At 55.6% G+C, this 11,127-nt stretch overlaps 2 protein-coding genes across 2 annotated transcripts in view; one reads left to right on the forward strand and one right to left on the reverse strand.

The window, feature by feature from the left end:
• LOC113828836 (chloride intracellular channel protein 6-like) overlaps positions 1–1,233 on the reverse strand; it is an 11,265-nt gene extending 10,032 nt beyond the window's left edge. The window contains exon 1 of the mRNA XM_070116319.1: positions 499–1,233. Coding sequence (XP_069972420.1) covers positions 499–501 — 3 coding nt within the window. The 5' untranslated portion in view covers positions 502–1,233. The remainder of the gene's footprint in view (positions 1–498) is intronic.
• A 237-nt stretch (positions 1,234–1,470) lies between these two features.
• LOC138859872 (uncharacterized) lies at positions 1,471–10,223 on the forward strand. Its single transcript, XM_070116179.1, has 11 exons — positions 1,471–1,494; positions 2,450–2,608; positions 2,730–3,128; positions 3,670–3,909; positions 4,111–4,489; positions 4,831–4,949; positions 5,331–5,469; positions 7,172–7,311; positions 7,433–7,731; positions 7,813–8,011; positions 10,011–10,223. The coding sequence occupies exons 1-11, from the start codon at positions 1,471–1,473 to the stop codon at positions 10,221–10,223; spliced, it is 2,310 nt and encodes a 769-aa protein (XP_069972280.1).
• Positions 10,224–11,127: the final 904 nt, after the last annotated feature.

The raw sequence follows: 11,127 nt of genomic DNA on the forward strand, positions 1-11,127 counted from the left end.
GAAAGAAGAAGGCAATAAAGGAGAGAAGAAGGAAAAGGGAAAAGGGAATGGGAGAATAAATGAGTAAGAAAATCAGAAAAATGAATAGAGGGATGAAAGAAGGAAGATAGAAAAAAGAGAAGAGATGAAGAGAAAGAGGACAATGAAAAGACTTAAAGGAGGAAAATGAGACCGGGGAATAGAGAAAGAAAGAAAGAAAGAAAAAAAAGGGGGGGGGGGCGGGGGTCAGATATTCAGAAGAGGAGAAAAATGGCAAGAAAGTGGATAAGAGAAGTAAAGATTTTTTTTTTTTTTTACTTTTATTCACCTTTATGTTTCTGTTTTCTATTATTTTTTTTTTTATCGTCATCATTATCATTCCATTATTATTATCATTATTATTATTACAGTTATTAATTTCTATGCAAATGACAAAGAAGGATAATATTGAGTAAAAAGATAATTACAATACAATCCATAATAAAAGTAATAAGAGAAATGTCGCTCCTGTCGCCTTACCATTCTTGGTTCTGGCGTTGAGGTCGACGCCCTTCGCCGCCAGGAATTCCACGTCTCGTCTTCCGGAGTAACTGCCACCTCGCCCTCGGCTGCCGCCTCGCCCTCGGCTGCCGCCTCGCCCTCGGCTGCCGCCTCGCCCTCGGCTGCCGCCTCGCCCTCGGCTGCCGCCTCGCCCTCGGCTGCCGCCTCGCCCTCGGCTGCCGCCTCGCCCTCGGCTGCCGCCTCGCCCTCGGCTGCCGCCTCGCCCTCGGCTGCCGCCTCGCCCTCGGCTGCCGCCTCGCCCTCGGCTGCCGCCTCGCCCTCGCCTGCCGCCTCGCCCTCGGCTGCCGCCTCGCCCTCGCCTGCCGCCTCGCCCTCGCCTGCCGCCTCGCCCTCGCCTGCCGCCTCGCCCTCGCCTGCCGCCTCGCCCTCGCCTGCCGCCTCGCCCTCGCCTGCCGCCTCGCCCTCGCCTGCCGCCTCGCCCTCGCCTGCCGCCTCGCCCTCGCCTGCCGCCTCGCCCTTTGGGGCCTTTGGTCTGCGGGAGGAAGAAGCTTGTGTCAACCGCCGTGTTGGTGGGTGATGGGAATGAGGATGGAAATGGAAGCAAAAGGGAGGATGGAAAGGGGAGAAAGCGAATAACGGTGAGAGGGAAGGAATGGAGAGAGAGGAAAAGAGGAAAGAACGAAGGGAAGAACGAAAAGCGGAGACATGGAGAATGAGGAAAAGGGAATAAAGAAGAAGGCAAAAAAGAGAAAAGAAGGAAAAGGGAAAAGGGAATGGGAGAATAAATGAGTAAGAAAATCAGAAAAATGAATAGAGGGATGAAGAAGGGAAGATAGAAAAAAGAGATAAAGAGAAAGAGGACAATGAAAAGACTTAAGGGAGGAAAATGAGAGCGGGGAATAGAGAAAGAAAGAAAGAGAGAACAACAACAACAACAACAAAAACATGAAAAAGGGGGGGAGGGTGTCAGATAATCAGAAGAGGAGAAAAATGGCAAGAAAGTGGATAAGAGAAGTAAAAAAAATTGTCTAACTTTTATTCTCCTTTATGTTTCTGTTTTCATTAGAGTAAGGAGGAAGTAAGGAAGAGCTGTGAGGAAGAGGAAAGAATGGAAAAAGAAAAGAAGGGAGAAAGAGAATAACAATAAGAGGAGGGAATGGAGAGAGAGGAAAGAATGAAGGGAGGAATGAAGAGCGGAGGAGACACGGAGAAGAATGAATAAAAAGGAATAAAGAGGAAAAGCAGAAAGTAGGAGAGAAGAATGAAGAGGGAAAAAGCAATGAGAGAAAAAAGGAGTAAGAAAGAGAAAGAAGAATGGATAAAGATAAGAAGGGAAATGAGATTGAAAGGGAAGTAGAGATAATAGTGATGGAAAAAAGAAGAAAAGAGAAATAAAAATGATAGAAAAGGAGAAAAGAGAAGAGGGCGGGGGGAGAGGGAGGGAGAAAAGAAAAAAGGAGGAGAGAGAAGAAGAGGACAGAGAAGAGATGTAAGGAAGGAAAATGAGCGCGGGGAATGAAGAGGAGAAAGGGGGTGGGGTGGGGGGGGGGGATTCAGAATAGGAGAGAGAAGGAGAGAAAGTGGATAAAATGGTAAACAAAGAGGAGAGAGTTGAAAAGGAGAGAGTGGGGATGGAGGGAGAAAGTGGGGGGAAGGGAGAGAGAAAGGTAGAGGGGAGAGAAGGGAGGAAGAAGTGAGGTTGAGGAGAGAAGAGGAGAGAGAGTGGAAGGAAGGAAACGAGAGACACGAGAAAGCCGGGAAAGGAGAGACAGGAATAATGCAGAGCTGAGGAAGCAGAGAAGAATGAGAGAAAGAGGGGATAAGAAATACGAAAAGAGAAAGACAAAGCGAGTAAATCCACTACACCAGTGCCCCATCCACCACACCAGTGCCCCATCCACTACACCAGTGCCCCATCCACTACACCAGTGCCCCATCCACTACACCAGTGCCCCATCCACCACACCAGTGCCCCATCCACCACACCAGTGCCCCATCCACCACACCAGTGCCCCATCCACCACACCAGTGCCCCATCCACTACATCACTGCCCTATCCACTACACCAGTGCCCCATCCACCACACCAGTGCCCCATCCACCACACCAGTGCCCCATCCACCACACCAGTGCCCCATCCACCACACCAGTGCCCCATCCACCACACCAGTGCCCCATCCACCACACCAGTGCCCCATCCACCACACCAGTGCCCCATCCACCACACCAGTGCCCCATCCACCACACCAGTGCCCCATCCACCACACCAGTGCCCCATCCACTACATCACTGCCCTATCCACTACACCAGTGCCCCATCCACCACACCAGTGCCCCATCCACCACACCAGTGCCCCATCCACTACATCACTGCCCCATCCACCACATCAATGCCCCATCCACCACACCAGTGCCCCATCCACCACACCAGTGCCCCATCCACCACATCAATGCCCCATCCACTACACCAGTGGCCGATCCACCACACCAGTGCCCGATCCACTACACCAGTGACCCATCCACCATACCAGTGCTCCATCCAGTACATCACTGCCCCATCCACTACATCAATGCCCCATCCACTACACCAGTGCCCCATCCACTACACCAGTGCCCCATCCACCACACCAGTGCCCCATCCACCACACCAGTGCCCCATCCACCACACCAGTGCCCCATCCACCACATCAATGCCCCATCCACCACACCAGTGCCCCATCCACCACACCAGTACCCCATCCACCACACCACGGCCCCATCCACCACATCAATGCCCCATCCACCACACCAGTGCCCCATCCACCACACCAGTGCCCCATCCACCACACCAGTGCCCCATCCACCACATCAATGCCCCATCCACCACCCCAGTGCCCCATCCCCCACACCAGTGCCCCATCCACCACATCAATGCCCCATCCACCACACCAGTGCCCCATCCACCACATCAATGCCCCATCCAGCACACCAGTGCCCCATCCACCACACCAGTGCCCCATCCACTACACCAGTGCCCCATCCACCACATCAATGCCCCATCCACCACACCAGTGCCCCATCCACCACACCAGTGCCCCATCCACCACATCAATGCCCCATCCACCACACCAGTGCCCCATCCACCACACCAGTGCCCCATCCACCACACCAGTGCCCCATCCACCATACCAGTGCCCCATCCACCACACCAGTGCCCCATCCACCACACCAGTGCCCCATCCACCACACCAGTGCCCCATCCACCACACCAGTGGCCCATCCACCACATCAATGCCCCATCCACCACACCAGTGCCCCATCCACCACACCAGTGCCCCATCCACCACACCAGTGCCCCATACACCACACCAGTGCCCCAACCACCACATCAATGCCCCATCCACTACACCAGTGCCCCATCCACCACACCAGTGCCCTCATCCACTACACCAGTGCCCCATCCACCACATCAATGCCCCATCCACTACACCAGTGCCCCATCCACCACACCAGTGCCCCATCCACTACACCAGTGCCCCATCCACTACACCAGTGCCCCATCCACTACACCAGTGCCCCATCCACCACACCAGTGCCCCATCCACCACATCAATGCCCCATCCACCACACCAGTGCCCCATCCACCACACCAGTGCCCCATCCACCACATCAATGCCCCATCCACCACTCGAGTGCCCCATCCACCACATCAATGCCCCATCCAGCACACCAGTGCCCCATCCACCACACCAGTGCCCCATCCACTACACCAGTGCCCCATCCACCACATCAATGCCCCATCCACCACTCCAGTGCCCCATCCACCACACCAGTGTCCCATCCACCACATCACTGCCCCATCCAGCACACCAGTGGCCCATACACCACACCAGTTCCCCATCCACCACACCAGTGCCCCATCCACCATACCAGTGGACCATCGACCACACCAGTGCCCCATCCATCACATCAATGCCCCATCCACCACACCAGTGCCCCATCCACCACACCAGTGCCCCATCCACCACACCAGTGCCCCATCCACCACATCAATGCCCCATCCACCACACCAGTGCCCCATCCACCACACCAGTGCCCCATCCACCACACCAGTGCCCCATCCACCACACCAGTGCCCCATCCACCACATCAATGCCCCATCCACCACACCAGTGCCCCATCCACCACACCAGTGCCCCATCCACTACACCAGTGCCCCATCCATTACATCAGTGCCCCATCCACCACACCAGTGCCCCATCCACCACACCAGTGCCCCATCCACTACACCAGTGCCCCATCCACTACACCAGTGCCCCATCCACCACACCAGTGCCCCATCCACCACATCAATGCCCCATCCACCACACCAGTGCCCCATCCACCACCTCAAAACCCCATCCCCCACACCAGTGCCCCCTCCACTACACCAGTGCCCCATCCACCACACCAGTGCCCCATCCACCACATCAATGCACCATCCACCACACCAGTGCCCCATCCACCACACCAGTGCCCCATCCACCACACCAGTGCCCCATCCACCACACCAGTGCCCCATCCACCACATCAATGCCCCATCCACCACACCAGTGCCCCATCCACCACATCAATGCCCCATCCACTACACCAGTGCCCCATCCACTACACCAGTGCCCCATCCACCACACCAGTGCCCCATCCACTACACCAGTGCCCCATCCACCACACCAGTGCCCCATCCACCACACCAGTGCCCCATCCACCACACCAGTGCCCCATCCACCACACCAGTGCCCCATCCACCACATCAATGCCCCATCCACCACACCAGTGCCCCATCCACCACATCAATGCCCCATCCACCACACCAGTGCCCCATCCACCACACCAGTGCCCCATCCACCACACCAGTGCCCCATCCACCACACCAGTGCCCCATCCACCACACCAGTGCCCCATCCAGCACATCAATGCCCCATTCACCACACCAGTGCCCCATCCACCACACCAGTGCCCCATCCACCACACCAGTGCCCCATCCACCACATCAATGCCCCATCCACCACACCAGTGCCCCATCCACCACACCAGTGCCCCATCCACCACACCAGTGCCCCATCCACCACACCAGTGCCCCATCCACCATACCCGTGCCCCATCCACCACACCAGTGCCCCATCCACCACATCAATGCCCCATCCACCACACCAGTGCCCCATCCACCACACCAGTGCCCCATCCACCACACCAGTGCCCCATCCACCACATCAATGCCCCATCCACCCCACCAGTGCCCCATCCACCACACCAGTGCCCCATCCACCACACCAGTGGCCCATCCACCACACCAGGGCCCCATCCACCACACCAGTGCCCCATCCACCACACCAGTGCCCCATCCACCACATCAATGCCCCATCCACCACACCAGTGCCCCATCCACCACACCAGTGCCCCATCCACCACACCAGTGCCCCATCCACCACATCAATGCCCCATCCACCACACCAGTGCCCCATCCACCACACCAGTGCCCCATCCACTACACCAGTGCCCCATCCACTACACCAGTGCCCCATCCACCACACCAGTGCCCCCTCCACCACATCAATGCCCCATCCACCACACCAGTGCCCCATCCACCACATCAATGCCCCATCCACCACACCACTGCCCCATCCACTACACCAATGCCCCATCCACCACACCAGTGCCCCATCCACCACATCAATGCCCCATCCACCACACCAGTGCCCCATCCACCACACCAGTGCCCCATCCACCACACCAGTGCCCCATCCACCACACCAGTGCCCCATCCACCACACCAGTGCCCCATCCACCACACCAGTGCCCCATCCACCACACCAGTGCCCCATCCACCACACCAGTGCCCCATCCACCACACCAGTGCCCCATCCACCACACCAGTGCCCCATCCACCACACCAGTGCCCCGTCCACCACACCAGTGCCCCGTCCACCACACCAGTGCCCCGGCCACCACACCAGTACCCCCACCCACCACACCAGCGCCCCATCCCCCACACCACTGCCCCATCCACCACACCAGTGCCCCGTCCACCACACCAGTGCCCCGTCCACTACACCAGTGCCCCATCCACCATACCAGTGCCCCATCCACTACACCAGTGCCCCATCCACTACACCAGTGCCCCATCCACCACACCAGTGCCCCATCCACCACACCAGTGCCCCATCCACTACACCAGTGCCCCATCCACCACACCAGTGCCCCATCCACTACACCAGTGCCCCATCCACCACATCAATGCCCCATCCACTACACCAGTGCCCCATCCACTACACCAGTGCCCCATCCACCACACCAGTGCCCCATCCACCACACCAGTGCCCCATCCACCACACCAGTGCCCCATCCACCACACCAGTGCCCCATCCACCACACCAGTGCCCCATCCACCACACCAGTGCCCCATCCACCACACCAGTGCCCCATCCACCACACCAGTGCCCCATCCACTACACCAGTGCCCCATCCACCACACCAGTGCCCCATCCACCACACCAGTGCCCCATCCACCACACCAGTGCCCCATCCACCACACCAGTGCCCCATCCACCACACCAGTGCCCCATCCACCACACCAGTGCCCCATCCACCACACCAGTGCCCCGTCCACCACACCAGTGCCCCGTCCACCACACCAGTGCCCCGTCCACCACACCAGTGCCCCGTCCACCACACCAGTGCCCCGTCCACCACACCAGTGCCCCGTCCACCACACCAGTGCCCCGTCCACCACACCAGTGCCCCGTCCACCACATCAGTGCCCCATCCACCACACCAGTACCCCCACCCACCACACCAGTGCCCTATCCACCACACCAGTGCCCTATCCACCACACCAGTGCCCCATCCACCACACCAGTGCCCCACCCACCACACCAGTGCCCCATCCACTACACCAGTGCCCTATCCACCACACCAGTGCCCCATCCACCACACCAGTGCCCCATCCACCACACCAGTGCCCCATCCACCACACCAGTGCCCCATCCACCACACCAGTGCCCCATCCACAACACCAGTGCCCTATCCACCACACCAGTGCCCTATCCACCACACCAGTGCCCCATCCACAACACCAGTGCCCTATCCACCACGCCAGTGCCCCATCCACCACACCAGTGCCCTATCCACTACACCAATGCCCCATCCACTACACCAGTGCCCTATCCACCACACCAGTGCCCCATCCACCACACCAGTGCCCCATCCACCACACCAGTGCCCTATCCACCACACCAGTGCCCCATCCACCACACCAGTGCCCTATCCACCACACCAGTGCCCCATCCACCACACCAGTGCCCCATCCACCACACCAGTGCCCCATCCACCATACCAGTGCCCCATCCACCACACCAGTGCCCCGTCCACCACACCAGTGCCCCATCCACTACACCACTGCCCCATCCACTATACCAGTGCCCCATCCACTACACCACTGCCCCATCCACTACACTACTGCCCAATACACTACACCAGTGCCCCATCCACTACACCAGTGCCCCATCCACTACACCAGTGCCCCATCCACTACACCACTGCCCCATCCACTACATAAAAATGCACACACACACACACTCTCTCTCTTTTCTCTTTTTTTTTTTTTTTTTTTTTTTTTGAGACACCCAATAACCTGAAGAAATTCATACCTCATTCCATACACTATACCACTGCCTCATCCACTACATACAAACACACACACACACACACACACACACACACACACGCGCTCTCCCTCACACGCATAACCTTTCTCTTCCTCTGGTCGTGCTCACTTCCTTCCCCCTTGCCGAGCCCCTCCCCTCCGCCCCCCTTCTCCCTCCCCCTGACATCGCCGACTGCGCCTGAACCGACTTACGGGCGCCCCCGCGACGCTGCGCCAAGGGCTACTTACGGCCTTCGTCGCGGTCGGGGCGTCGGTTGCGGTGTTGCTGTTGGAGCGTTGGCGGTGTCTCTGTGGCAGTTGGGGCTGCGGGTTGCAAGCGAGCTCGCTGCATCCGGCGCCGCCTTCCTGTCCCCTCTTATCGGATACCTTCGCTCCGCAGATAACGCAAACGGGGTAGCTAGCCTCGCTCACGCCCTTAACACACACACAAACCCTTTACAAAGTTAAAGGTGTGTGTGTGAGCTGGGAAACTCGCCTCTGCAGTGCCCAACTATGGAAGCGTATGCACGCATTTGCCTGCCCCGTAATGAGCAATGCCTCCTGCTTGCCCGTCCTGGCCGTGTTTCCTTCTACGTCCTCGACGAAACCAGGAGGTCTTTCTATTATCATTATTATCTTTTTTAGTTTAGTCTTTTCCGTTTCGGACAGCCATGTGTCTTTTATTTCTTGGTATCGTAAGCGAGCCAGCTATGGACGCAGGAGACCGGCGGAGCACCTGAGTGTCCCCTTAGCAACGAGCCGCACCCTTTTGGCCTTGGAAGCTATCTCGCCCGGCAATCCCGCTCGGATTTTCGGGAGGAAAAGGAAATTGTCGCAGGGGTTGGGGGGGGAGGAGGAGAAGGAGAGGTTTGGGGAGGAGGAGGAGGAGAGTGACGCAGGGTTTGGGGAGGAGAAGGAGGGGGTTGGGGAGGAGGAGAAGGAGGGCGAGGAGGTTTGGGAGGATGAAGAGGAGGGTGATGCAGGGGTGGGGGAGGAGGAGGCGGTTGGTGAAGAGGAGGACGAGGACGAGGAGGTTGGGGAGGAGGAGGAGGAGGACGAGCAGGTTGGGAGGAGGAGGAGGGGATCAATGCAGGGGTTCGGGAGGAGGAGGGGGAGGGCGACGTAGGGGTTGGGGAGGAGGAGGAGGGCGACGCAGGTTGGGAGGAGGAGGAGGAGGGGATCAATGCAGGGGTTGGGGAGGAGGAGGAGGAGGGTGATGCAGGGGTTGGGGAAGAGGAGGGGACGAGGAGGTTGAGGAGGAGGAGAAATAGACTGGGGAGGAGGAGGAGGGGGACGCAGGGGTTGAAGAGGAGGGCGACGCAGGGGTTGGGGAGGAGGAGGAGGTGGGCGACGCAGGGGTTGGGGAGGAGGTAGTACGGGGGGGGGGGGGTGAAGTGAGGTTACTGTCTCCTACCGTTTTTACCTCCATAGAGGCTTCCACAGAGGGAGAGCGAGGAGAGGGATAGAATTAAAATTAGGGAGAGGACGCTATATGGAAGTAAGGAGGAAAAGGAGAGATGATAAACAGATTGAGAAAAAAGGTAATCGATTGTCAGGAAATGCATAAACTCCTCAGTCAGGGGCAAAAAGTCATAAGAGAGAGAGAGAAGCAGAAAGAAAAATAAAAAGTAGAAAAAAACAAAAAAGAGGGAAAGCAGAAAGAAAAATAGACAGAGACAACAGTAAACAACAAAACTAAAATTCACAGTGACATCATACTCATAACACATACATTATTAAACCGCCTTTTCCACCGGTTACAGCAGACGCGAAAGGAATTGAGCAGTAAACATTTATCGAATCGCCAGATGCATTCTTCCTACCTCAGTTAAATCCATGCATATTCGTACTTACATTGGGTGTCTATAACAGCACAACCCAGCCCATCAAAAGCCATCTAGGATATTGTATTCTCAATCAGTGTGCACCGGTCGCGTCGCCCTCGTTGCCACCGGAAAAGTTATCGGTCTTCTTGTCCTTAGTGTATATTTCTTCTTGGGTTGTGGGGGCCTTCCTTGTAACCAGCAGGAAAACGAAACACCAAGCTTGAATCCAGTAGCTTCTATTCTCAGAGGAGTTACATAGGGGGGCGAGAGCACACATCTGTCTCCTATGCTTGACCAGCGCCGAGAGCGAAATTTGGCGGGAAACCTCGGTCACAGGCAATGTTGCTAGGTCACGTGGCCCAGGACAGTGGTGCCACGTCACATGCAATAAATGTACATATATGGGAGGCCACATTAATAAACAGGAACATCATACAAGGTTATACATATACACATATACAAATGCAAGGTAAACGTATTGCAACAAATCATATGGCGGTTATGTGCAATATACGAGTCCTCACTTATCTACACTTAGGCAACGATGGGTGCCACTCGCGGCATTTTAAAGTGCCGTGATTTTGAAACCAATGTCACTCAGAATTGTTCAGACATGAAATCAGTTTCATTTTAAGTATTGAAACTGACCAAAACTTAGCAAATAATGTAGACACACAGAAGATGCGAAAGTCCTTCTATCAGAAATGAAGGCAATAAATAGACCATTCGAAACGCTTTAGTTTATGGTAAAGGAGTCAAAGAAAACCTAGTGACAACTGGTAAACAAAGAAAATGTTTTAGGGGTATCTCTACTAAACATGAGGCATAAGCTAATGAAATTCATCGTAGCGTTCACACTAACAGCAGATGTAAAGTAAAAAATAAAGCTAAACGTGAAAAATCTTGGAAGAGAAATGAAAACACCTTAACTCGGTACAGGGTGAAATGGCCGTGCTTCATTCCACGATATGATACAGTGAAATATGCAAAGCTAAAATTATAATTGTCTTTGTTTTCGACCACTGAGAACGATTCTCAATTTATCTTCTGGCTCTAACAAATAACGTCACATTATTCAGAGTAGTTACAGGCAAAACAGAATTGAGAACGAAATGTTAAAATTCAATTCAATTAAGCTTTTTTCGTTGATATAAATATTTCGT

Source organism: Penaeus vannamei, chromosome 38 (genome assembly GCF_042767895.1).
Source record: "Penaeus vannamei isolate JL-2024 chromosome 38, ASM4276789v1, whole genome shotgun sequence".
In the NCBI taxonomy this organism is placed as follows: domain Eukaryota; kingdom Metazoa; phylum Arthropoda; class Malacostraca; order Decapoda; family Penaeidae; genus Penaeus; species Penaeus vannamei.